This window comes from Archocentrus centrarchus, chromosome 8 (assembly GCF_007364275.1).
Source record: "Archocentrus centrarchus isolate MPI-CPG fArcCen1 chromosome 8, fArcCen1, whole genome shotgun sequence".
NCBI classification, from domain to species: Eukaryota; Metazoa; Chordata; class Actinopteri; order Cichliformes; family Cichlidae; genus Archocentrus; species Archocentrus centrarchus.
This window is the reverse complement of record NC_044353.1, coordinates 1,148,751-1,176,538: the sequence shown is the minus strand read 5'-3', so window position 1 is coordinate 1,176,538 and position 27,788 is coordinate 1,148,751. Positions and strand designations below refer to the sequence as shown.

Sequence of the window (27,788 nt, the reverse complement as noted above, 5' to 3'; positions counted from 1 at the left end):
GAACCATCATCTATCAGTGAAGCTGATCTTAGATCAGATTATACATGTTTACATTAAAGCAAAGCTGATGTTTCTGTGTGGAAACCTTCTAAAACATTTTGTATCCAGTAAAGCAGAAATAATGAAATCCTCAATAAAAAGTGAGCTTGTTGCAGCCCATCAGTGTGATGTTCACTGAACAATATCGCAGGTCCTTCCTGCCTGCAGCAGTGAGACTTTTTAACCAGCACTGCTCCCAGACATAAGACTGTTTACTGTGGTGGAAAAAATAAGCTGAGCTCTGAAACCAAACTGATTTTCTGATGATTTATTGAAAGTAAAGAATTAACCTTTGCAAAGGGGTCAATACAGCACGAACAGCCTTCGCACCAGCATTGAACAAAGCACAGAATAACACCCATTCCTTTATACTATTGTGTTGATACAATCTTGTTCCACTATCCATGGGGAGTTCAGATTCCCACCACCAAGTAGCACCTGCATGATAACAAGTGCGCCATGGCCTTTCAACACAGCCTACAAGTTGTTTTTCCCAACTTCACACACTCGGTCTTTGTGCTAGAAAATTACAATTACAAGAAAAGTACACAGAGGTTATTCGAGTTCAGAAACAAATTTTCCATTACATTTACTATGTACATATCATCTACACTGCTGACATTTGATTGGTCAAACTGTCTATATTGTCTATACATAGTGTATACAGTTTTATTTGTATTTTTCTGTATTTTCTTATTTATTGTTATCTTTTCATACTTTCTTATTGTGTTTATAGTATCTTATTGTGTCTCTGTACAATAGCTTGCGGCTACTACATTGAAATTTCCCCATTATGGGACGAATGAATTCTGTTTGCATCTCTGGACTTAAATCTCTGCTTCATGTGTTAGTCCGGGTTTTAGGAAATGTCACAGTTTCACATGTCTAACAAAAACCTCTGGCTCCATAAAGTCCTCCATCCAGATCTGTCTGTTTCTGTGGAGCAGCAGTAGCATCATCTTCTTGCACAGGAACAGCAGCACACCTCCATCTGTCTGCTGCAGGCTGAAGGCTTTAGGATGTGTTCAGGGGCAGCCTGGGAAACACAACTCCATCTGTAATCACACAAGCAGCTGCACTTCAATGAACTTCCTTTGAACACATCAGTTTACAGTGTTAGTGTCAGCAGCAGCCTTAAAGCATGATGTCTGTCTGATGTAGGGCTGCAACTATCAGTTATTTTACTAGGAGGAATTGTTGCAGCCCTAGTCTAATTATAAGAATAGGTAGAAATGCCTAAAACCTTCCACCCATGCATCCAAATCCAAATTTATTTATAGAGCACATTTAAAATAACAGAGTTAACCAAAGTGCTGTACATAGGAAAAATAAAATAAATACACAAAACACACACACACACACACACACACACACACACACACACACACACACACACACACACACACACACACACACACACACACACACACACACACACATCTAAAATATAAAAAACAATACAACAGCTCAGAGAGATAGCTCTCACTCTGATTTAAAGGCCAAGGAATAAAAATAAGTTTTAAGACGCACTTTAAAAACATGCAGAGTAGAAGCTGACCTAACATAAGGGGGCAACTCGTTCCATAGTTTAGGGGCTATGGCTGAGAAAGCTCGGTCCCCCCTGCTCTTAAGCCTAGTTTTAGGAACACTGAGAAGTAGCTGGTCTGCAGTGACCTAGAGGGAACATAAGGTATTAGGAGTTCAGTGAGATATGATGGGGCCAGCCCATTTAGAGATTTAAAAACAAACAATAAGATCCTAAAATCAATCCTATAACGTACTGGAAGCCAGTGAAGGGAGGCCAGCACAGGGGAGATGTGCTCAGTTTTAGGAGTTCTAGTAAGAAGGCGAGCGGCTGCATTCTGGACCAACTGAAGGCGTGAAAGAGAGGACTGGTTTATACCAACGTACAGGGTTTTACAGAAGTCAAGCCGAGTAGAAATAAAAGCGTGTATAACTCTTTCAAAATTACTAAAAGATAAGAAGGGCTTGACCTTAGAAAGAAGCCTGAGTTGGTAAAAGCCTGATCTCAGCACAGAGTTTATCTGTTTCTCCATCATTAGGTCACAGTCTGTTTTCACACCAAGGTTATTTACCACAGGCCTCACATAAGGATCAAATGGGCCCAGGTCCAGTTTCGCAGTACTGCTCCAACTACTGGGTCTAAGTATGATGACCTCAGTCTTACTTTCGTTAAAATGTAAAAAATTTAAAGCCATCCAGGCTTTAATGTCATTCAGACATTCAGTTAATATTTTCAGAGAGCCGCCATCGTTTCCTCTCGGGGAAGATAGATTTGGGAATCGTCAGCGTAGAAGTGGAAAGAGATACCATATTTTTTCAAAATTGATCCTAGGGGAAGTAGATATAAAGAAAAAAAGATCGGCCCCAAAACAGAACCCTGTGGGACTCCACATAAAAGTGGGGCAGATGAAAAAGTTGAGCCTCCAAAACTGACTCTAAAACTTCTCTCAGACAGGTATGACTTAAACCACTTCAAAGCTATGCCTTTAACCCCCACACAGTGCTCCAGGAGAGAAATGAGAATACTGTGGTCAACAGTGTCAAAGGCAGCTGTGAGATCTAAAAGCATTAAAATAACAGAATCCCAAGAGTCTGTAGCCAATAAAATATCATTAAAAACTCTTAAAAGAGCTGATTCAGTGCTGTGAAATGCCTTAAAACCAGACTGAAACACCTCAAGGATTTTATTTGTATCTAAAAAAGGTTGGAACTGCAGAAGAACCACTTTCTCTAAAATCTTAGAAATAAATGGGAGCTTTGAAATGGATCTTGCGTTAACCAGACCAAACCAGACCAAAAGACTCACAGTAAAATGTGCTGACTGCTTTTTTATATATTTTAAAAAGCTTCTTTTGCTCAAGCATGAAATACATTTCTGTTTGTCAAATGGTCAGAAAGACACAAACAGACACAAGCGAAGTAACAGACTCACTGCCCTCACTACAGACAGCTCCTCCTTAAGATTAGTTAACACACGAGCAGCAGCACCTTTAAACAATAACAAGGATGATGATCTGTGGCTCACAGATGACCTGGTGTCAAAGCTCCTCCTTCTTTCTGGCTCCTCCTTCTTTCTGGCTCCTCCATGGTCACATCCACCTGCATGAGCAAATAACACCAGAAGAGACACCACAGCAGAGTGTTAGTGCTGTATAGTTAACCCATAAGTCATATTTTAGACGTGCATTAGTTGTTACACAGACCCTGTTCACACATCTGAACAAAGAGTCTCTGCAGTAAAGTTTAGATTGTAATGACCTTAATTAGGCAGCGTGCAGAGATGAGACCGCCTGAATAAGATCAACAGTGAGCTGCAGGCTGCAACACAACATAGAGATATAATATTAATAAAGATGATTCATCTGAAAGAAGCTGATGACATTTCTATGTCCTAGAGTCCCTTCAGATCAACATCCAGATTCTGAGCCATTGTTGTTCTTTAACTCTGGGAAATGACAGGATATACAGACCCATTCCAAAAAATGAGAATATCATGGAAAAGTTGATTAATTTACATAATTCCATTCAAAAAGTTAAACTTTCATAGATTATAGATTTAGGGCCCACAATTTAAACAATTTCAAGTATTTTTTTGTAGTTTGGGCTGATTTCTCCACAGTATTCTAATTTTTTAAAATCCTGTTTTCATGGGTTTTATGAGCTGGAAGCCCAAATTATGTAAAAATAAACAAATAAATACTTGAAATCTTTTAAATTGTGGACCCTGAATCTATAATATATGAAAGTTTAACTTTTTGAATGGAAGTATGGAAATTAATCAACTTTTCCATGATATTCTCATTTTTTGGAATGGGTCTGTATGTGTACAGACAGGATCATTCAGCAACAAGGAAGCAAAGGCTGGATCATGGATGAGCTCAAGGTCAGGAAATATGAGGAGCTGGTGAATTTTAATAAAATAAAAAAAAACATTTATGATCTTTTGCAGATCATACCTCAGTCTCAGCCTTCATCAAACATGTTTCAGTGTGATAAAGCATTCAGAAGATGACTTTTATGCCCCCCCCCCCCCACACACACACACACACACACACCACCACCACCTATCTATCTATATGACAGATGCTCCAAGATTTGAATTTAGAGGACAGAAGCTGGCTGTGCTAGCTTAACTTTACCCGCAGTCAGTTCTGGAAAGGGTGCGCTGGGAACGCCTGGCAGAAGCCCCAGTCCGGGAGATCTTCAACTCCCTCCTCCGGCAGAACTTCGACAGCATTCCGAGGGAGGCTGAGGACATTGAGTCCGAATGGACCATGTTCCGCACCTCCATTGTTGAGGCTGCTGCTCAGAGCTGTGGCTGCAAGGTGGTTGGTGCCTGTCGTGGTGGTAACCCCCGAACCAGATGGTGGTCACCGGAGGTGAAGGGAGCCATCAAGCTGAAGAAAGAGTCTTATCGGGCTTGGTTAGCCTGTGGGACTCCGGAGGCAGCTGACAGGTATCGACAGGCCAAGCAGAATGCAGCTCGGGTAGTGGCCAAAGCAAAAACTCGAGTGTGGGAGGAGTTCGGTGAGGCTATGGAAAAAGACTTTCGGACGGCATCGAAGCGATTCTGGCAAACCGTCAGGCGACTCAGGAGGGGAAAGCAGTGCTTCACTCACACTGTTTATAGTGCGGGGGGGGTGCTGCTGACTTTAACTGAGGCTATAGTCGGACGGTGGAAGGAATACTTCGAGGACCTTCTGAATCCCACTGACACGCCTTCTGTAGTGGAAGCAGAGTCTGGGGATGAGGGGGATGACTTGACCATCACTGGGGGTGAGGTCACTGAGGTAGTTAAACAACTCCTTGGTGGCAGAGCCCCTGGGGTGGACGAGATTCGCCCTGAGTTCCTGAAGGCTCTGGATGTTGTAGGACTGTCTTGGTTGACACGCCTCTGCAACATCGCGTGGAGATCTGGGGCAGTGCCATTGGATTGGCAGACCGGGGTGGTGGTCCCCATCTTTAAGAAGGGAGACCGGAGGGTGTGCTCCAACTTTCGGGGTATCACACTACTCAGCCTCCCCGGTAAGGTCTATGCCAGGGTGCTGGAAAGGAGGGTGCGTCCGTTAGTCGAACCTCGGATTCAGGAGGAACAATGCGGTTTTCGTCCTGGTCGTGGAACGCTGGACCAGCTCTTTATCCTCTCAAGGATATTCGAGTGTGCGTGGGAGTTTGCCCAACCAGTCTACATGTGCTTTGTGGACTTGGAGAAGGCATTCGACCGTGTTCCTCGGGGTGTTCTTTGGGAGGTTCTGCGGGAGTATGGGGTGTCTGGCCCATTGTTGCGGGCCATTCAGTCCTTGTACAACCACAGTGAGAGCTTGGTCCGTATAGCCGGTAATAAGTCGGATTTGTTTCCTGTGGGTGTTGGACTCCGTCAGGGCTGCCCTTTGTCACCGATTCTGTTCATAATTTTTATGGACAGAATTTCTAGGCGTAGCCAGGTGGCGGAAGGCTTCTTCCTTGGTGGCCTCAGAGTCTCATCTCTGCTTTTTGCAGATGATGCGGTTCTGTTGGCTTCATCAGGGGGGGGCCTCCAGCTCGCAGTGGAACAGTTCGCAGCCGAGTGTGAAGCGGCTGGCATGAGAATCAGCACCTCTAAGTCTGAGGCCATGGTCCTCAGCCGGAAAAGGGTGGAGTGCCATCTCCGGCTCAGGAACGAGTTCTTGCCTCAAGTGGAGGAGTTTAACCCCTTAACTGGCAAGGGCCCGGTGACGGGCCGTTTGTAGTCCCTTTTATATGGCAGGCTAGACCCTCCCATTTTTATTGACACGTCATTCGGCCAATCATGTAACTGGCTGCACCAAATCACCTGACAAAGCTATGTGACGCCCTCTGAGTATTATTGGCTCTGGGAAACCCATTTCTTAACATTATTGGCCGAATGAGGTGTCAGTCAAAATGGGCGGGTCTAGCCTGCCATATAAATGCACTTCATTCGGCCCGCGGACCAGACGCAGCCAGTTAATAGGCTATGAAATGGGTTTTTCAGAGCCAATAATAACCAGAAGGCGTTATGTAGTTTTTGTCAGGTGATTTTTTTGCTGCCAGTTAAGGGGTTAAGTATCTTGGGGTCTTGTTCACGAGTGATGGGAAAAGGGAACGGGAGATCGACAGGCGGATCGGGGCTGCTTCTGCAGTGATGCGGACGCTGCACCGGTCCGTCGTGGTGAAGAGGGAGCTTAGCGTAAAAGCGAGGCTCTCGATTTACCGGTCGATCTACGTTCCTACCCTCACCTATGGTCACGAGCTTTGGGTAGTGACCGAAAGAATAAGATCGCGAATACAAGCGGCAGAAATGAGTTTCCTTCGAAGGGTGGCTGGCCTTTCCCTTAGAGATAAGGTGAGGAGTGCGGCCATCCGGGAGGGGCTCAGAGTAGAGCCGCTGCTCCTCCACATCGAAAGGAGCCAGTTGAGGTGGCTCGGGCATCTGATTAGGATGCCTCCTGGCCGCCTCCTGGGTGAGGTGTTCCGGGCATGTCCCACCGGGAAGAGGCCCCGTGGTAGACCCAGGACACACTGGAGAGATTATGTATCTCGGCTGGCCTGGGAACGCCTTGGGGTCCCTCCGGATGAGCTGGAGGAGGTGGCTGGGGAGAGAGAAGCCTGGGCTTCTCTGCTTAGGCTTCTGCCCCCGCGACCCGGCCCCGGATAAGCGGAAGAAAATGGATGGATGGATGGATGGACAGTTCTGGAAAGGGTCAATAAAATCATTCATGTGCTCCACCCGGTATAAACTACCGAGACACCCACCTAAACTGCCCCAGTGAAATAAATCCCCAAGGGCTTTTTGAACTATTAAACTCAGAGCTTCCATCTATGTTAGCTAATATGACTGGGATGGGCATGTCTTCCCACCCCCCCCCACTTCCTGCATCCACCTGTGGTGGGGACTGGCCCCGGGTTGCCGCTAGCTCGAGGCTGGTACCTGCTGGTACCACACTTCACATGTGTGTGTGTATATGTGTGTGTGCGCGTCTGTGATTGGCATATAAGTGTACGCAGTTGTGTACTGGGTCTGAGGCATACTGAGCTTTGGCCCCTGTGGAAAATGGTTGCAGGGGATGGGATTTGCCACTGCTGCCTTCCCCTGGGATGGGGATGCCTGGGGGTCTCGGGGTGTGTGGCCAGATGTCTTGGCATGGCTGTTGGCCCACTCCCTTGGGGGATGTTGCCTGGGGGCTCGGGCATCTTCGGCATGGGGGCCCTGCTGGATGTTGGGCAGTTTTTGGGTGCCTGGGGCTCCGGGGCCACGCTCTCGGTTTGTGCTGGGGTGGCTGGCCTGGGTGGGGGGTGGGGGGGATTGCCTCTGGCTCTCTGGGGCTCCTGCCCTTTGGCTGTGGGAGCTCTATCCAGAGTATCTCTCCTTCCTCCTCTAGGGTGTGCACACAGTTATCATCGGGATGTGTGACTGGAGATCTTCCGAGCTCCTTGTGGGCTGCGGATGGTCCTGGTCCACCAGGTCTTTCCCTGTTTGTCTCTAGATCCCAGAGGCACGGTTGCAGTTTCTCACCCTTGTATTGAGTGAGTTTCATGACAGAAACATGCACACACATACATTGCAACATAACACAACAAGATTGTGTGTATGTATATATAGGTATGTATCTTTTACATACTTTTAAACCAGTCCATCTAGTTTGTTCTGCTTATCATGTGATTTTGTAATTGCAATAACTACAAGAACATATGGGGCAGTATTGCCTCCATTGTCTGCCAATAACAACAATACCAACAAAGAGGAACATAATTTTTTTAACAAGTTTATTTATCAATTTGTACAAACATTAAGGCATATGAAATGACATTGATAATTATCAGTGAAGAACATAATGACTAACTGTGGAGTATCTGATGGAGAAAATGAAAGAAAATGGAGACAGACTGTCAAAGGTGTGAAAACCAAAATAAAGCTGAATGCAGACTGTTCAGAGCAGAGCTTTCCCTCCACGGCAGCATCGCTGCAGTGCTGAGCGTTTAAACGCCGGCACCCTGGAGCTGTGACGTCAGCTCTGGATGGGTACGTTAGTGCGCCGCTGATACCTGTTAATGTTTGTACAGGAATGTTTCTGTTAGTCTAACTGTCAGAAACAAGCTCATGGATGATGTTTGCTGAGTGCCACCGTGTCAGTGATGTTAGCTAACGAGTGAAGGACGCATTAATATAGCATTAATATCAGAGTTCATTCTGAATAGTAAACCTCTGTATGAACTTTTCAGTTGTTCTGGACTGAAAATCTTTTTGATTAAATTTGAAGCCTTATTTGAACTTTTGGACAGAGGACATTTTTATTTATTTGCACATTATATTTTCATTTGAAAATAAAAATTGTTTTCACTTTAATATGCATTGTTTCTTTGATATTTATTGTGATGGTCACATTAATGTTAAAAATATATTTGATTAGTCTCAAACTTGTATTTTTATGGGTCATTATTTTAATTGTGATAAGAGAAAACAAGGTGATGTTAACAGGTGGGCAGACTGGAACAGGTGAGGGAAGATTGAAATAATCGTTGACTAATAAAATAGGTGACAGATTATTGAACTACCAAAATAATTTCTAGTTGCGTGCGTGTATATATATATATATATGTGTGTGTGTGTGTGTGTGTGTGTGTGTGTGTATGTATATGTGTGTGTGTGTGTATTTATATGTATGTGTGTATATGTATATGTATGTATGTATATGTGTGTGTGTGTATGTATATGTATGTGTGTACATATATGTGTGTTATATATATGTGTGTATGTGTGTATATAAATAAATAAAGATTCTTAAATGTGGTGCTTTAAGTGGGATGTCTGTCTCAGTGAAGCCTGAGACCCAGTGATGGCTCTCACATCGTCTGTGCTTATTCTATATCAACTGTGAGGGTGGGCTGGCAGGTGTCTGTCATGGTGGCCTTGATAGTCACAGTTTGGTTATCAGTGTAAGTTAGACAGTGGCCAGCTTTTCCTCTGGTAAACGCTCTCTCTCCCTCTCTGTACATGTTCTGAAAGAGGTTGTTATCACACTGCATTGTGCTGTCAAAGACGCCGACTGCGTACCAGTTGGAGTACAGGTTGTAGTCAAAAGGAACAGAGAACATGACGGCTACTTTCTTCTCTGCCTGGTTTGCTGGTTCGTTGTAGAGATTGTAGGTGAAGACGCCGACACTTCCTCGTGCTGTCGAAGCCGTCTTGGAGAACAGGACGCTGCTGGACTCTGAAGGACGGAGTGCTGCAGGCAGAGGAGTTTGGCAGCCGCCGCTCAGGAGATGCACACTGGTCAGAGGGAAATACATGGATAAATAAATATGGAAGAACAAACAGATGTGGAGCAGGTGTTTAAACTCCTCCCTCTATGGTTTGGATAGTCCAGCTGTAGCCAAAATCTTTAAAAATAAGTTTAAAAAATGTAACAGGAGGTATAAGGTACCACCTTCTGTCAAATGCATGTCAAGATCTTATCAGTAATAGATAAAGATCTATAGCATAGATAAGATAAGCAATTTTCATATAGATGACGTCATATTTTTAATTGAATGTAGATTATAAAAATAGATAATATTGTATAAGGGGTATATGGAAATGAATGTCAGGGTTGGTGTTTATGTGTCACTATAGGGGAGGTGGGTGAAAGTATATATATATATATATATATATATATATATATATATATATATATATATATATATATATATATATATATATATATATTTATGTATTTATTTTAATTGGGTATTTGTGTTGTATCTTTTCTCTTCTGTGTGTTGGGATGTCGCCTATAGACTGGCTGGAACCAGTTTCAGGTGACTCAGAGAGTCCCTGGTATGCATGTATTTCCTTATATGGTCAAAAAGAGAGTGGATTTTAAGGTAGAGGTCCTCAGCTAAGAAGGCCTCTGCTATATTGCATCTCTCTTACAGTGATAAATAAAACCACGTATAAAGTTTAAATACAGGCATATCAGATACTACAGTTACTGCTCTTTAGATTCTCTCTAGGCCACGCTCATCGTTTTCTTTATTATTTGCATTAATATCCATATTTTTGGAATGACAGGCTAGGAGGAGCAGATTACTCAAGGGAGAGGAGAAGGGAAAAGAAAGTAGGCAGAGAAAAGGAAATGAAAGAAAGGGCGGGTGTGTGTATAAATGACAGCACAAAAGCAGGAAGGAAGACCAAGTCCCCAGATGGACCCCCCCAACATGCACACAAAAGTTTACTGCAACTTATTTCAGCAAATGATAAACTGAACTCAGAGTTTTAGACCCATGTTTGAGCTGGCCCATCCTCTTCCCCTGTACAGGTTGCCAGCCTGTCACATGGATAATACAGAGAGACAGACAGCCATTCACCCCTTTGAGCGATTTAGAATCACCAATCAACCTAACCCCAGTGAGTGCATGTCTTTGAACTGTGGGAGGAAACCCAGGCAGACACGGGGAGAACATGCAAACTCCACACAGAGAGACCGAGGTGGAATCAAACCCAGGACCTTCTAGCTGTGAGGCAGCAGTGCTAACACCCACATCACCGTGTTGCCCGAATTCAAGCATAACAATGCAAATAAATAACTGTAACTTAACATTAGACATTTAAACAAAAATAATAATGCTTCACTGTTTTTGTAAAATGATCCTTTATTGATTCAATTCAATTCAATTCAATTTTATTTATATAGCACCAAATCACAACAAACTGTCGCCTCAAGGCGCTTTGTATTGTGGGTAAAGACCCTACAATAATACAGAGAAAACCCAACAGTCAAAACGACCCCCTATGAGCAGCACTTGGTGACAGTGGGAAGGAAAAACTCCCTTTTAACAGGAAGAAACCTCCATCAGAACCAGGCTCAGGGAGGGGGGGTCATCTGCCGCAACCGGTTGGGCTGAGGGGAGAGAAAGACATGCTGTGGAAGAGAGCCAGAGATTAATATCAATTAATGATTAAATACAGAGTGGAGTATAAACAAAGTAAATAAGGTGAATGAGAAACAGTGCATCTGCGGTCCTCATCCATCCTGCTGACTCAGTCTTTCTCTGGCATCTGTCAGTGTTCTGCTTCAGCCACTGAAGGGTCTTCATTAATCATGTGGTTCTTTTGCTTGCAGACATCATGGGTTCTGCTGAATCTCGCCAGTGCACCGTTTACATTACGAATAACAGCACGGACTACACCCTGCGGAGCCCCAGGTGACTTCATACTTTTATCTTTTAAATGCATGACTAATGCCTGAGTCCATTAAACTGTATGTGCAGGCTGCTAAGGTCCTGGCTGTCTCGCCCAGTACTTTGAGTTATTGTGTTGTAGTTTTGTGTTTGGAGCTGAGCGGTTCCATTGCCTGTGGTTCTCCTTGTTCCTCGTCATATGGTTCTCTGGGCGCTGGGTGCTTTCCCGTCTGCGTCCTGTTTTTGAGAAGTGTTCCAGTTTGTGCCTCTGGCCTCGTCCAGCTCAGTGAATCCTGTTCTCAGGAATAAAGATGACATTCAGCTCTTTGTGCTGCATCACGGCTCCGTCTCCTGCACACACACAGCTAGAAAGACAAAATTATGTATTGAAGCAGAACTAGTGAACTTAAAAAAATGTAATCTGAGTACCACCTTCTGTCAAATGCATGTCAAGATCTTATCAGTAATAGATAAAGATCTATAGCATAGATAAGATAAGCAATTTTCATTTAGATGACGTCATATTTTTAATTGAATGTAGATTATAAAAATAGATAATATTGTATAAGGGGTATATGGAAATGAATGTCAGGGTTGGTGTTTATGTGTCACTATAGGGGAGGTGGGTGAAAGTATACATATATATATATATATATATATATATATATATATATATATATATATATATATATATATATATATATATATATATATATATATATATATATATATTTATGTATTTATTTTAATTGGGTATTTTCTTTTTATTTTGTAAACATAAATAAATAAAAAGGCACAGGACTTGTCATTTCATTTTTGTGAGACATTACAGCTTGTATAGTTTGTTTTTTTCTTTTCATTTTCATTCAACTATGACCGAAACATTTTGCTGTGGACCACATTGGAAATCTTTACTTAATTTTATTTGTATATGTTTGATTCCTTCTAAAAAAATTAATGAAATCAAGATTCGTTTTACCCGATTTTCACAAAGAAGACAGCACCAGGACACCGTTAGTGAGCCTACTGAGACCTCTGAGTGCCACCGTGAATGTGATCAGAAATAGGTCAGACAGAAAGGTCAGTAAGCCTGAACTTTCGCCCCTCCTCCCTTCCTCTCTCCCCCCGCCTCTCTCTCCTCCTCCTGCTCCTCCTGCTCCTCCTCCTCCTCTGCAGTCCCGTCGCCAGATCTCAGTCTTAAGGGGGGCTTATGAAATCCAACAGGGGGGCACCACTATTATTAGCTTGATTAGTGATTTGGCTTGGGTGGGCGGGCGGGCCAGGGCGGGCCCAAGCGTATCAGTGGGCGGGCACGGCCCCCTAGGGCCCGCCCATAGCGACGGGTCTGCTCCTCTGCTAAACATCAGATTAGCCTCAGTCAGGGTTTTGTGTTTAATTCCTCTGAGAAAAAGAAAAATTAAAAAATAAAATTGTAAATTAAAAATAAAATTGAAAATAAAAGCAAATAAAATAAATAAAAAGAAGAAAAGCAAATGAAAAATATAACCAAAAAAAAAATAAAAGTAAATGAAAAAAACTCAAAAGTAAATGAAAAACAAAAAAAATGAAAGCAAATAAAATTGTAAATTAAAAAATTAAATTGAAAATTAAAAAATAAAATTGAAAATTAAAAAATGAAATTGTAAATTAAAAATAAAATGTAAAAACTAAAATGTAAAAAATACAAATGAAAAAATAAAAGTAAATGAAAAAACTAAAAAAAATGAAAGCAAATGAAATTGTAAATTAAAAATAAAATTGTAAATTTATAAATAAAATTGTAAATTAAAAAATAAAATTTAAAAAGTAAACTAAAAATTAAATTTAAAAAAAGTAAAATAAAAGTAAATTAGTGAAATCATCTGTTTTTTTTAAAAAAGTTTCTGTTTTCTAGTTCCACTGACCTGTAACAGAAAATAGATGCTAAAATCCCCCCTACCCCTCCCTCCTCCTCCCCCTATGTTGAGCCTCTTTGAGATCTTATCCACCCCTCTGTGTATTACAGATTATTACAGTATTTTAAAAAAAGAAAAACAATAATTTAGACTTCGTGGGCCCCACCTTTGCCCCCTATTCAGGGCCTCTCTTTTCACGGTACTTTAGGTAAGATACAGAAAAAATAACGGTCACCAGACCTTATTAGCTTGCTGGACACATTTGTTTTTGTAAGATAAGAACCCCACACCCCTTTTCCATAAAATTGTAAATAAAAAAATAAAATTGTAAATTAAAAAATAAAATAGAAAATTAAAAAATAAAATTTAAAATTTAAAAATAAATTTACAAAGTAAATAAAACTAAACTAAAAATTAAATTTTTAAAAAGTAAAATAAAAGTAAATTCATGAAATCCTCTTTTTAAAAAAAAGTTTCTGTTTTCTATTACCAATGATCTGTTATCAGAAATAAGCACTAAAAACCCCCTCCCTCCTCCTCCTCCTCCCTATGTTGAGCCTCTTTGAGATCCCACCCACCTTCTGTGTATTACAGTTTATTACAGTATTCAAAAAGAAAAACAATAATTTAGCCCTCGGGCCCCCACCTATGCCCCTTATTCAGGGCCTCTCTTTTACACCCAAATGGCCAAGCTAAAGAAGTCCAGTGATCGTTATTTTTTTCTGCATCTTACTAAAGCAAACAGAGGTGGTACTGCAAAAAGAGAGGCCCTGAATAAGGGGCATAGGTGGGGCCCGAGGGCTAAATCATTGTTTTTCTTTTTGAATACTGTAATAAACTGTAATACACAGAGGGTGGGTGGGATCTCAAAGAGGCTCAACATAGGGAGGAGGAGGAGGGGGGATGGGGGGGGGGGGGGGGGGGTTTAGTGCTTAATTCTGATAACAGATCATTGGTAATAGAAAACAGAAACTTTTTTTAAAAGAGGATTTCATGAATTTACTTTTATTTTACTTTTTAAAAATTTAATTTTTAGTTTAGTTTTATTTACTTTGTAAATTTATTTTTAAATTTTAAATTTTATTTTTTAATTTTCAATTTTATTTTTTAATTTTCAATTTTATTTTTTAATTTACAATTTTATTTGCTTTCATTTTTTTTGTTTTTCATTTACTTTTGAGTTTTTTTCATTTACTTTTATTTTTTTTTTGGTTATATTTTTCATTTGCTTTTCTTCTTTTTATTTATTTTATTTGCTTTTATTTTCAATTTTATTTTTTAATTTACAATTTTATTTTTTAATTTTTCTTTTTCTCAGAGGAATTAAACACAAAACCCTGACTGAGGCTAATCTGATGTTTAGCAGAGGAGCAGACCCGTCGCTATGGGCGGGCCCTAGGGGGCCGTGCCCGCCCACTGATACGCTTGGGCCCGCCCTGGCCCGCCCGCCCACCCAAGCCAAATCACTAATCAAGCTAATAATAGTGGTGCCCCCCTGTTGGATTTCATAAGCCCCCCTTAAGACTGAGATCTGGCGACGGGACTGCAGAGGAGGAGGAGGAGCAGGAGGAGCAGGAGGAGGAGAGAGAGGCGGGGGGAGAGAGGAAGGGAGGAGGGGCGAAAGTTCAGGCTTACTGACCTTTCTGTCTGACCTATTTCTGATCACATTCACGGTGGCACTCAGAGGTCTCAGTAGGCTCACTAACGGTGTCCTGGTGCTGTCTTCTTTGTGAAAATCGGGTAAAACGAATCTTGATTTCATTAATTTTTTTAGAAGGAATCAAACATATACAAATAAAATTAAGTAAAGATTTCCAATGTGGTCCACAGCAAAATGTTTCGGTCATAGTTGAATGAAAAATGAAAAGAAAAAAACAAACTATACAAGCTGTAATGTCTCACAAAAATGAAATGACAAGTCCTGTGCCTTTTTATTTATTTATGTTTACAAAATAAAAAGAAAATACCCAATTAAAATAAATACATAAATATATATATATATATATATATATATATATATATGTATACTTTCACCCACCTCCCCTATAGTGACACATAAACACCAACCCTGACATTCATTTCCATATACCCCTTATACAATATTATCTATTTTTATAATCTACATTCAATTAAAAATATGACGTCATCTAAATGAAAATTGCTTATCTTATCTATGCTATAGATCTTTATCTATTACTGATAAGATCTTGACATGCATTTGACAGAAGGTGGTACTCAGATTACATTTTTTAAGTTCACTAGTTCTGCTTCAATACATAATTTTGTCTTTCTAGCTGTGTGTGTGCAGGAGACGGAGCCGTGATGCAGCACAAAGAGCTGAATGTCATCTTTATTCCTGAGAACAGGATTCACTGAGCTGGACGAGGCCAGAGGCACAAACTGGAACACTTCTCAAAAACAGGACGCAGACGGGAAAGCACCCAGCGCCCAGAGAACCATATGACGAGGAACAAGGAGAACCACAGGCAATGGAACCGCTCAGCTCCAAACACAAAACTACAACACAATAACTCAAAGTACTGGGCGAGACAGCCAGGACCTTAGCAGCCTGCACATACAGTTTAATGGACTCAGGCATTAGTCATGCATTTAAAAGATAAAAGTATGAAGTCACCTGGGGCTCCGCAGGGTGTAGTCCGTGCTGTTATTCGTAATGTAAACGGTGCACTGGCGAGATTCAGCAGAACCCATGATGTCTGCAAGCAAAAGAACCACATGATTAATGAAGACCCTTCAGTGGCTGAAGCAGAACACTGACAGATGCCAGAGAAAGACTGAGTCAGCAGGATGGATGAGGACCGCAGATGCACTGTTTCTCATTCACCTTATTTACTTTGTTTATACTCCACTCTGTATTTAATCATTAATTGATATTAATCTCTGGCTCTCTTCCACAGCATGTCTTTCTCTCCCCTCAGCCCAACCGGTTGCGGCAGATGACCCCCCCTCCCTGAGCCTGGTTCTGATGGAGGTTTCTTCCTGTTAAAAGGGAGTTTTTCCTTCCCACTGTCACCAAGTGCTGCTCATAGGGGGTCGTTTTGACTGTTGGGTTTTCTCTGTATTATTGTAGGGTCTTTACCCACAATACAAAGCGCCTTGAGGCGACAGTTTGTTGTGATTTGGTGCTATATAAATAAAATTGAATTGAATTGAATTGAATCAATAAAGGATCATTTTACAAAAACAGTGAAGCATTATTATTTTTGTTTAAATGTCTAATGTTAAGTTACAGTTATTTATTTGCATTGTTATGCTTGAATTCGGGCAACACGGTGATGTGGGTGTTAGCACACTGCAAAAACTGACAGTCTATCTAAGTCTAATAATCTTACATTGAGCCAAAAAGTATTTTTGATCTTGTTTTGAGAGTGATATACTAAGCAGGAGCTGAATGTGTAAGATTATAAAACTTGTTTTTAGAATATATTACTTTTATTTCTTACTTAGTTACTAAATCCTTAAACTAGTTACTTTACATGCATTTTAGGCTAAATTATATCACTGAGACACTGTTTGAGGTCACATTGTATATTTCACAACCATTTTTAGATGCGAAAGCTTATTTTAAGGCCTCTCAGTAATAAGTCGCTTAGGCTTTTGTTGGCCCATCATTAACACATTTATTTACAATATTTACAAAGCTGCAGTGTAACATTTTATGTAGTATGAATCCACAGCCACAACATAGGCAATAAATCACAGCACATCTTCCCCTGTTTCATTTCAACTTTTAAGTGCAATGACATCATCAAGGTTATATTTTGTCAGAACATACATACTGCATTTGAAACTGACTGGATAATATGATGTAGGATCAACTAGCTTTTCAGCATCTATAAACTCTGTTGCTTGGGCGAGATTAGGAACTACAATTTTATATGCTAAAAAATCTGTATTAAAGCCCACAGTCTCATAAAGCTGGTATTCAAAACAGTATAATGAACTGTCTACCACAAAAATGTTTTTAATAAGTCCAAAAACAGGAACTGTGTCACTCACACTGGTGATTATTAGAGACTTTTCACTTATGTACTTGTTCCCATTGAGAATAAGCCATTTTACTTTGACTCCATGTTGTATGCCACCTATCCCCAAAAAATCTCTTATCTTTGCTGCAATATACTCAGGATTTTTCACTTCAGAGACAGGACCCAATTCCTTCTCATGTACAAATATTGGATGCTCAGTGCCCAATTCATTTTGACAGCATTCAGAAAGCTGATTATGGTTCACAAGTGACTTACAGACATTTCTGAAGTTCAATTTAGATGCCCATTGTTTAAAAAAACAGTGCTTTGATTCGAATCTCATACACATGTGCCTTATCACAGGCCCCAGATGAAGAATCTGAGCAGGGAGATGCAACAGGTAATGTTGCTTAGGTATTATATTATTCTCAGGAAAAAGTTTCTTAAACTGTTTCAAATGCTGTTCAATCATATTCTTCAGTCTGAACACACTTTGTACAGATAAAATAGGGGCAAAGAGTATCTGAACAATCTTAATTAAGTCCAAAACAAACTGAACATATTCATTTTTCTCTATACTGTTGAGCAGAAAAGGCATGATCTTCAACAGTATCAGCATTTGCCCCGAGGACTGTTTCAGTTTATTGTCATTAGATGCCAAGGTAGTGACACTGATAGGGCAGGGTTTGTCACGTATGTCTATTGGTGACAAAGGAAAACTCTGCATGGCAGAATTGAACACATCCAACTCCATCTGTCCAGAGAGAACAAGGTGTTTTAGCACACACTTAATTTCCATGGGTGCAACACCCTCAAGAATGATGTGCATTATATCCTGTGGTGTTTGTTGAATGAGGTCAAAGGCTGGGAAATCAATCAGCTTGCTTCTTCTGTTTATACCATAGGTGGTTTTGAGAGATGATTTCAAGAAGTCTGTGCAAGCCTTTTCTATTTCACAGCACTGCTTAATATGTTTTTTCATTGTCCTTTTAGTAAAACTTAGTTCATTAAAATTAATTTGCATTTCATCAAAGGTACATTCACAATGCCTACACTTACTATATGCAAAACCAACTCCTTCCTTGAAACCAGCAAGCTCATGTTGGGCAAGTGTGTCACCACAGACCGAAACTACAGCACCAAATAAATCCATGCTACCACGCTGTGTTTGGATTTTGACACCATTATAGAGCAACTTTAAGTCTTCATTAATCCTTTGTAATACAAAATCAACACCACATTTGTCAATATCATCAGCTTTTGCTATAGCAAGGAGTCTGATTGCAGCAAGCTTTGACCTAAACTTGGGGTCTATGTTTCCTAAAGTATAATAAAACATGAATAATTTATTTACTGAAGCATGTGACCCAAGAGGATTGCATATCTCTATTTCATCAGCATACAAAATTATCTGTAAAGCAGAAGGTTCTTTTGAAAACAGTGGATGGGATTTATAAATGCTCCCATCAATAATGTCATACAAAAACCCATCTTTGTGGCAACTCTGAGGTGCGGTGTTGATCATGGCAAAAATCCTGGAATTGGACAACAACTGTTCAAGGCTCCTAATAAGGGGTATATAGTAAAAACTTCTGTTTTTGATGGCAATTACTCTTGACTGTCCTTTGTTAACTCTGCAAACCTTTTGAGACATAACTACCTCCTCTGGTATGACTGGGTTAAAAAGCCTCTGGATTGTGCTGTCCTGAATGTATGTGGAAGCCATCATGGAGAAAGGATCTTGAAAATTTTCCAGTTCTGCCAATACTGCCTCTTGTAGCTGCTCCATATTGTCTGAATGTCTTTGAAAGAGCGACTTCATGGTGTCCTTCATGGTACTGAGAAGAGCAGTTTGATACTGCTGGACTCCAGAGACAATACTGTTGACACCCCTCTGAAACAAAAACAACAAAGAAATATGAGCTATATACAGTTTGTTCAATATGAGACTAGCATTACACTTCTTAAGAACATTCTGAATAGGATTTCATACCAAAATGATCTCTGTCCAGTTCTTGCTCAGAATTCAAAAGTCAGAATTACACTTCTCTGGTGTGCAGACTTTCTTTTTGCTCTCGTTCCTGCACCCTTTTGACCTCTTTTCACACGTGCGTGTTCTCATTACTTAAAAACAACACTGTTCCCACTAAATGCAAATCTAAGTATTAACACTGTAATGCTTTTTTATATGTTTATGTTAAATATGTATCCATCTGGTGCTGGCCCGGCCCGTCTGTCAAATTTCAAAAAGTCAATGTGGCCCCAGAGCCAAAAAGTTTGTGTGTATCCTTGTCACAAAATATGACACTGTTGTAGCTCTGACAGTGGAATTATAAAATGGTCCATAGAATTAGAATTGTAAGTTTACATGCTTTCAAGACCTTTTCCCAGTCTTATTCAAGCACTTTTCAAACTCTATCAAGGACCAATTTTCAAGTCTTTATAAGCAAATTATGACTGTGGTAAAACGCATACTTAAATGCAGACACACATACATATATTCAATATATATTTTATTTCCCTAACACTTAGGTTTGTGCAATACCTGGGATAGGTGACATCTTTCCCGGACACTGATGGTAAATGCAGCTGCACATCTGACGAGATTTTCACTTGCTGTAGCAGCTCCTTCCTGTAGATATGTTGTGTTAATATACATTAAAAAAATAATATAAACACCTGAATGTTAACTGTTAAACATTTTCATTAGCAAACATTGCATCTTACCTGATTATCAGTATTTGGAGTCTGGAAATCCTCAAGCTCCGGACTTGACATTTCATTTGGAATGACAGGTATGTTGACCTCACTGTCGGTCCTTTGCATTCCTTGTGTTTTAGTGGCACAGTCAGAAAAAACTGGTATGTCAAAATGTTCACCTGCAGCATGTGATAAGTCAGATGATGCTGCTGTCATCCACTGGGTAGGAGGGTTCCCAGTCGCAAGATACAGAGCATGAGTGCGTCTGATATGGTAGTAAAAAGAGTTAAAGACTCTGTATTCCTCTGTACAACCATCTATTCCGCATATGACTCGGAAGTTTGGACTGCGGCTATGTGTTTTGTTAATATGGCTCAAGAGAGACTTCAATGTTAAGGCAACAAAAACAAAGCAAATCATACACCTCCAACAGGCCATGTTAAACCGCCAAAAAGAAAAAACAGGGCAGCTAGCTGAATGCAGACAGTCTATTCTTAGCCTAATGAAAATCTTCACTCACGGCAAAATCAAGTCATGCTAGCACTACAACACACGTTCGTAAACCTCTATTAGAAATTTAAATGTAGCAGAAGAAAGTAGACAAAACGTTCAGTCTAAGAAGCAAGAGCAGAAACAAATACCTTACTGCTTCACATCACTTTTGAGCTGTTGTTGGCGGGCTCATACAGGCGCTGCAGGTCATTACCAAATATGGAGGGGGGTCGGTTACATCAAAACTCTCATTAAATCTAGTTTAAACTCTAGTTATTGTGATTCAGTAAGGGACCACAACAGGAGTAATAATTAAAATGTAATTTATAGTTATAATATCCCCCTATTATGACTGTTATTACTTTACAAGTTTTAGAAACATTATTATGGTCTGCACCTACTCCCCCCTGACTGCCCTCATGTGGTCACGTCTGTCCTGTAACCGTTTGAAGGGGAGCGAAGAAGCAGGCTTGGACTGGATTCTGCTGAGGTAAGGAGAACTTTTACAGCATTTGATTTAAAAATTTTGTACTACTGGGAAAACAGCAGCCTGGTCCAGCAATCAGTTTACCCATGGATGGACTATCAGTTCTCATAATACGTCCACAAGTTTTTTGCCACTGTAGCCTAAAAGCCAGCTAGCTAAGCTTGCTTAGCTAATATTAGCTAACAGGTTTGGTCCTGCAATTTACGTTACAATGCGATTTTTTTTTTTGTTTACCATGACTAACCAATGGTGTTAAAAGTTTGAATATAATTTTCCACATAAAATATGTACATGTTTGATGTAATTAGCAGGACATGCAGACAGACTTGGTACTAATGAACGTAGGAACAGCAGATGCAGATCAGAGGCAGGTGTGCATGTCTTAGCTGAGGGACCTATGCAGGCTGTGGAGGAAAATGCTGAGAGTTTAGTTTCTGCACTAGTTGAGGCTCCTGTCAATCACTCTGGGTCCACTGTATACAGAAGGAAAATACATGTGTTGTATTTGAAAAGTCCATAAGGTGTTGTACTGTTTGAATGGTCTGACATACTTCTGAGCATGATTTTTTGAGCCTTGGCTTAATGTCGTGTTTTTTTTCATGCCCTCAGATAAAGGCGCAGTTAAAAGGAAGACACACGGAAATCATGGATGGACTAGATGATGTTACAGTATCAGTTCTAAATGGTATGTCAAGTTTAAGTGTCTTTAATAAAATAAAGTTGTCCATGCTGACATTGGTTTCAAATTTGAATTTTAACTATTTATGTAATCTCAAAACACCCAAATGTCAAAATTTTATTCTATTTATATTTATTTGTAGCTGGGAGATAAAACAGTAAGAGGACAATTTGGATTTTATTTGCCCTGTCAAGTTGAATACCATTAAATTTATAAGGTCCAAGTTTTTCAACTCTAAAAGGTTTATTACTATTTGACCTCTCTTTACAGCTGCCAACATAGATGAGGTTTTAATCCACACCCTCAGTCGTGATGATTTAAGAGATCTTTTTCCTGGTCCAGAAAACTTTCTCAGGAGGAAACAGTTGTGGGCTCATCTTCACAAAGAGGCAAGTTTTTGCTGCCTTTGATCTAAAAACGTGTAGTGCAGTTTTGTTTGTAACACCTACAACAATTATATTTTGAATTATTTTCTTAGGAGGACTATTCCACCTTACCAGACAAAGCTGGCCCTGGTGAAGCAGGAACTAGGTCTTCACCTAAAGGAACACCTCCATCTCCCCAGACATCCACTCCTTTGGTAAAGAAAACCCCAGAGAAGACTCTACAGCTTCCCAGTCCTCCTGAATATGTGATCTATACAGATGGTGAGCTGGAACTAGCTCGGAAACACTATTTTGAGATGGCCTGCACTGGTAGAGAGGGAGAAGCTGCCATGTCCAAAGAGCTGAGATGCAGGCTGGTGAGAAACACTGTCACCAGCATGATTTCAATCTTGAGAGCAAGTCGACAAGGAGAGGAGTTACGATACCCGTCCAAGTACGATGTTACTGCCATGGCTAAGAAACTAGTGGAGTATTATCCCATGCTACAGGATAACGACTTACCTGCCAAATATGTATGTGATTAAATTTTTTTCACATTTATTTCAGACTTCTGAAATTATATACGTGATATTACGTTTCTTTTTTTCTTTCAACATCTTATTCACCATAGACGAGCATGTACAGTTATCTTCAGAAGAGGATCCTGAATATTAAGTCCCCTCGAAAGAGGCAGGGTCCCACACCAGAGAGGGGCCGTTCAAAAAAAAGGCGCCACATTGAGTTCTCACCAAGTGACCAGGGAGAAGATGATGATGCAGATTCAAGTGGCGGATCAACGATTCTTTTGCCACCAGTGAGCAGTTCTGATGGCGACAGTTCAGGTAATTGACAAATTCTAATTATGGCAATAATGATGGACGTGAAGGCTGGATGACTTTGATAGATTGGGATGTCTTGATATATTACACTTTAAATTTAAACTTGATTAGGTTTTGATCTGTTGTGACAGGATGTGATTTTTCAATATTCATGTATTTGACTTTCTGTAGAATAACCATCATAAATATATAACACACAATGTTAGGCTTGCTGGCTAAAACACATAGTATCATTTAGATTGATATGTTGGATCCAGTTACTGATTCTGTATTTTCCCCTTTAGTCAACATGGATAGTCTAGCAACACAGGCCAGGCATTACAAGACTCTGCAGGACCTGTATAAGAAGCCAAAACCCAACCGAGATGCTGTTTGCCAAATTCTTGACCTCGAGTTTCAATCAAGAAGAGCCTTCATTGACAGCGATGTTCTGAAAGAAGAAGATAGGCCAACAAAGATTCTAGAGGCATATCCAGGTTTCAAGGAGCTTCACAATGTAAGTGACTTACTTTTCATCGTGGCTTTCTTATAAAGCAAGCACTGGTGCAGGTTTTAACATTTACTTGCACTATAGGTGATGGATGAGCTACGGCGGATCCTGGATAAGAACAACAACAAATTCATAACTGAAGTAAAGGCAAGATGGGAGGACTTCTGCTCCATGGTTCAGTTTTATGGTCTTTGGAAGAAGGTGTTAAAGCCACCGATGAACCAAAATAGAGGTTAGTCATTGTGCTATCTTTAATACATCATGTAGCTGTTTTCAGAGACATAAATATGTATAGGATTGTGTATGATAGTGCTGATTAAATAAAACTGGAACAACAGTACTGTTCATGGTGACACCTAATTTTCTGTGGTATCAAGATTAAGTTGCCAATCAAATTTAGATCATTTAGGATTGAACTAAACATTGATTTATTTTGTTCCAGTGGAATGCAACATCGCCCTGTTTAGGGCACTCCCCACACTCTTCCCCTCACCAACTGCGCCACCCAAGAAGCTGGGACATGCCAGTGAGGCATTGCTTCATGTCCTTCAGGTCAGAGTTTGTTCATATTGTTATCAGTTAATATATAGATACTTTATTGATCCCGAAGGAAAGTAGGCAATGTATGTCTGCAAGGGCTTTCACTGTACATTTTGGCAATTTATTTGGTCCTTTTTAAGCATCTCTGCTCCTAAAAATAATAGAATTTACATTTGAAAATTGATACTGAAATTTCTGCAGCACTATGTTGGTCAGAGGACAGCATGGCCTGCCAAAATACAAATACAGACCAATGTCTACAGGAAACACTAATAAATTGATTAAAAATAACTAATTAAACTAAAATTCATTAAAATCATAAAAATTCACAAAACAAACTGGAAGTAATAACAGATTTAAAACATTACAGGTGCAGTATCTCTGTCATTTCCCAAAGTATGTGGAGAATGACTACTAACAGTGACTAAGACACAAGTTAATCTTGTCATAATTATTTCATTGGCAGGCATATTTGACATTTTCTGTAGGGCATTTTTCAAACTAAAGAAACAAAATGATATGAAGATGAGCTGTACCACCTGTATTCTATGATTGTGATCATTCATATATATATATATACATATATACATAATAGTGTCTCAGTAGTTTGACTGCTCAGCTAGTTTTTTAATGTCTCTCTTCTCTGTTTTGTCCTTTTTTCTTTAGCCAACAGAAGATCCAGCCATCTACCTTCAGAGGAGATCTCTCTTCAGCCCTGTTTTGCTCTTTGATGGGTCCCACTGTATTATGGCAATTGGAACCACACCCATCACCACATTTGCTGAAGAAGACCTCCGTCAAGGTTTGCTGTATCTGATGGCATACTACTACACCTTGCATCTCACATATCCAAAGTGTGTGGCAACCCTTCTGTCTGTCATTCAGACTGAAGTGTTAAAGGACAGTATCCATGAGCGAGACACCACAAGCTCATACAAAAAAGCCATGGCAGAGTGGAAGGCTTTTATTCAGGAGTAGAGTTGTACAGGTACACGACTTTCATGTCTGTGTTGGAAAGTTTTAACCTAACATAAGAGCTGTAAAAAGACATTTAAATTCTTCATTTTTGTTTATCTAATACAAACACATCTTCTGTTCTTCAAATGTTCTGCTTTATAATGTGAGTTTCAGTAGCTTTAAATGTTGATTAGAGTTAATTAACTTTACCAGTTTTTAGTTGTAATTGAAAGTTACTATTAGTTCAATGACACCATGTATAATGTATAGCATTACTTGCATTACAACCTCAACATTACCATTTCTGTGTGGGTTTGTTTTGCACATTCATGTGTGCACTGCTGTATACTATTGTTGCTATTTGGAGAAGCAATTTAAATAAAGGCTGTTGTATATTGTACTGTGTTTTTGGATTCATTTAGTGTAAATGCTTTCTTATTTTAAGACAGAATATGTAGAATTAGCAATTCTTGAATTCAGAAGAACAGCTGTTAGTTCCTCTTGTTTTAAGAGTTTTTCTCTCAAAGTGAGAAAGAAAAAAACACTGAAAGAAGCATTGGCAGGCTAGTTTTGAGTTTATTTGACTTGATAAAGCACTTGAAATGAGTGTTAAACAACTTGTTTTAAGTTATTTCTCACTTGTCTAAAGACTAGATATTTTGTCTTATTTCAAGAAATCTTATCAAGTGTAATTATCTCAATCCACTGGCAGAATATTTCACTTGATTATAGTCTGAATCTTTCCAAATTAAGTAGTTTTTTCCTTATATTTAGACAGGTAGTTTTTGCAGTGCACTGCTGCCTCACAGCTAGAAGGTCCTGGGTTTGATTCCACCTCGGTCTCTCTGTGTGGAGTTTGCATGTTCTCCCCGTGTCTGCCTGGGTTTCCTCCCACAGTTCAAAGACATGCACTCACTGGGGTTAGGTTGATTGGTGATTCTAAATCGCTCAAAGGGGTGAATGGCTGTCTGTCTCTCTGTATTATCCATGTGACAGGCTGGCAACCTGTACAGGGGAAGAGGATGGGCCAGCTCAAACATGGGTCTAAAACTCTGAGTTCAGTTTATCATTTGCTGAAATAAGTTGCAGTAAACTTTTGTGTGCATGTTGGGGGGGTCCATCTGGGGACTTGGTCTTCCTTCCTGCTTTTGTGCTGTCATTTATACACACACCCGCCCTTTCTTTCATTTCCTTTTCTCTGCCTACTTTCTTTTCCCTTCTCCTCTCCCTTGAGTAATCTGCTCCTCCTAGCCTGTCATTCCAAAAATATGGATATTAATGCAAATAATAAAGAAAACGATGAGCGTGGCCTAGAGAGAATCTAAAGAGCAGTAACTGTAGTATCTGATATGCCTGTATTTAAACTTTATACGTGGTTTTATTTATCACTGTAAGAGAGATGCAATATAGCAGAGGCCTTCTTAGCTGAGGACCTCTACCTTAAAATCCACTCTCTTTTTGACCATATAAGGAAATACATGCATACCAGGGACTCTCTGAGTCACCTGAAACTGGTTCCAGCCAGTCTATAGGCGACATCCCAACACACAGAAGAGAAAAGATACAACACAGCAGAGCCTCAGTTCATGCTTCTCCTTGGTGCAGCAGCAGGACAGGAGAAAAAGCTTATCCTGTTTTTATAGCAGGTAAGCAGAGTAAATAAGAGAGTCACAGAATCTGAAGCCCTCCATGTGAATGTTCAGTGAATCAGACCAAAGTATTTACATGTGACTTTGATAAACATTAAGAAGTGCCTTTTTCAAATAAACAATAATGTGACTCACCACGGCGATGCGATGAATTCGGGTAAAGCAGTGTGTCTGTGTAAGCGGTGCTCTCAGTGTAGCTGTGAGATCAGTCCTCTGTTTATACTGAGAAAGTGAAAGTAGAAAGTTAAAGTCTGTCCTTCTCCCTCTGGGATTGCTCCATTTAAACAGATTAAGAAAAAAAGTCCCGTTCATGAGCCAGGTCCTTGTCCTGCTTATCCTCATGCTAAACTACAGCTTATACACTACAGTCAGAACTGAACAGTTTTCACAGCACTGTGCAAAAGTCTTGAACCACCCCTCAGGAGCCAGACTTTGTTGAAATCTTTGAGGTGCTCTTGAGCAACAGTTCAGGCATTCTGAAGCTCTGATAATGTAATGTTATCTCTGCTCTATGAATGATGAAGACTTTTTCACAGTACAGTTTGCCTACACTGGCTGATAATGTTAAATTGATTCTACAGTACAGGAAATGAATGTCACTTTAACTGGCTGTGAAGTTTGAGCACTCCCCAAACAGCTTCCACATGTGACCTGGTTCTGCAGACAGAAATTTCCTGGCTGCTCTCCCTGTTTCCTCAGTGTATTATCCGTTTTCCTGTAAACCCACTGTTTCATGAGAAGACCTGAAGACGCCCAAATAATTATTCAATTATTAGATTAGATTATTAGAATAGAATAGAATAGAATAGAATAGAATAGAATGCCTTTATTGTCATTATACAGGATGTACAATGAAATTGGAGGGCCACTCCTGTTAATAGTAAGACCAATTAACTGCATCCCAGACACCACTGACTCAAAGTCTCAACTCTATGTGAACACCTGTTCCACTAACCTAAATGATTCTGATACATGCCAAAGAAAGAGTGCAGAAAGCCAGAGATGGCACCCACCAGTCGATTTGTCTCACCTCGGCGAGGATGAGCAAAGAATTGTACGAGACATGTTGTTTGAAGAGTCAGACGTTTTTGCTAAAAGTGACTCAGACATTGGCTGTATCCCCAGTTTGCAGCTACAAATCAATCTCACAGACAATGCACCAATTCAAACTTCCTACAACTCAATTCCTAAACCATTGTACAAAGAAGTGAAAGAACATATCCAGAAATTGCTTGACCATGGCTGGATTAGGAAGTCCATATCATCCTACTCTTCACCAGTGGTCTGTGTGAGGAAAAAAGCCATGCCTTTGCGTCTGTGTGTTGACTTTCAGGCGCTAAACCGCAAAACTATTCCTGACCGCCATCCACTCCCATGCATTCAGGACCTGCTGGATAACTTGGGGGGTTATCAATGGTTTTCAATACTCGACCAAGGCAGTGCTTACCACCAAGGGTTTGTGGAAGAGAGCTCTAGGCACTTGACT

The 27,788-nt window shown here is 40.2% G+C and overlaps 2 protein-coding genes and 1 long non-coding RNA gene across 5 annotated transcripts; 1 reads left to right on the top strand and 2 right to left on the bottom strand.

Annotated features, from left to right (window-relative positions):
• Positions 1 to 374: 374 nt before the first annotated feature.
• On the bottom strand, positions 375 to 26,510 carry LOC115784940 (uncharacterized). The gene is made up of 5 exons (XR_004020303.1): positions 26,438 to 26,510; positions 9,116 to 9,331; positions 3,322 to 3,381; positions 3,052 to 3,162; positions 375 to 1,094 (listed from the first exon to the last, which is right to left on the bottom strand). It is a non-coding gene; the product is annotated as an uncharacterized LOC115784940 (long non-coding RNA).
• On the bottom strand, positions 16,505 to 21,858 carry LOC115784938 (uncharacterized). 3 transcript variants are annotated; one of them, XM_030736346.1, is made up of 4 exons: positions 20,694 to 21,858; positions 20,446 to 20,496; positions 19,650 to 19,736; positions 16,505 to 18,998 (listed from the first exon to the last, which is right to left on the bottom strand). In XM_030736346.1, exon 4 carries the CDS (start codon positions 18,936 to 18,938, stop codon positions 16,860 to 16,862), a length of 2,079 nt encoding a protein of 692 aa, XP_030592206.1. In that variant the 5' UTR covers positions 18,939 to 18,998; positions 19,650 to 19,736; positions 20,446 to 20,496; positions 20,694 to 21,858; the 3' UTR covers positions 16,505 to 16,859. The 3 variants fall into 3 exon arrangements, with proteins under 3 accessions (XP_030592206.1, XP_030592204.1, XP_030592205.1); XM_030736345.1 differs by lacking the exon at positions 20,694 to 21,858 and adding an exon at positions 19,832 to 19,932 and having other exon boundaries at positions 16,815 to 18,998; positions 20,446 to 20,584; XM_030736344.1 differs by lacking the exons at positions 20,446 to 20,496; positions 20,694 to 21,858 and adding an exon at positions 19,832 to 20,272 and having other exon boundaries at positions 16,813 to 18,998.
• Positions 21,393 to 24,918, top strand: LOC115784939 (uncharacterized). The gene is made up of 8 exons (XM_030736347.1): positions 21,393 to 21,468; positions 21,733 to 21,851; positions 21,941 to 22,360; positions 22,459 to 22,669; positions 22,951 to 23,162; positions 23,241 to 23,388; positions 23,599 to 23,708; positions 24,363 to 24,918. Exons 1-8 carry the CDS (start codon positions 21,429 to 21,431, stop codon positions 24,672 to 24,674), a joined length of 1,572 nt encoding a protein of 523 aa, XP_030592207.1. The 5' UTR covers positions 21,393 to 21,428; the 3' UTR covers positions 24,675 to 24,918.
• Positions 26,511 to 27,788: the final 1,278 nt, after the last annotated feature.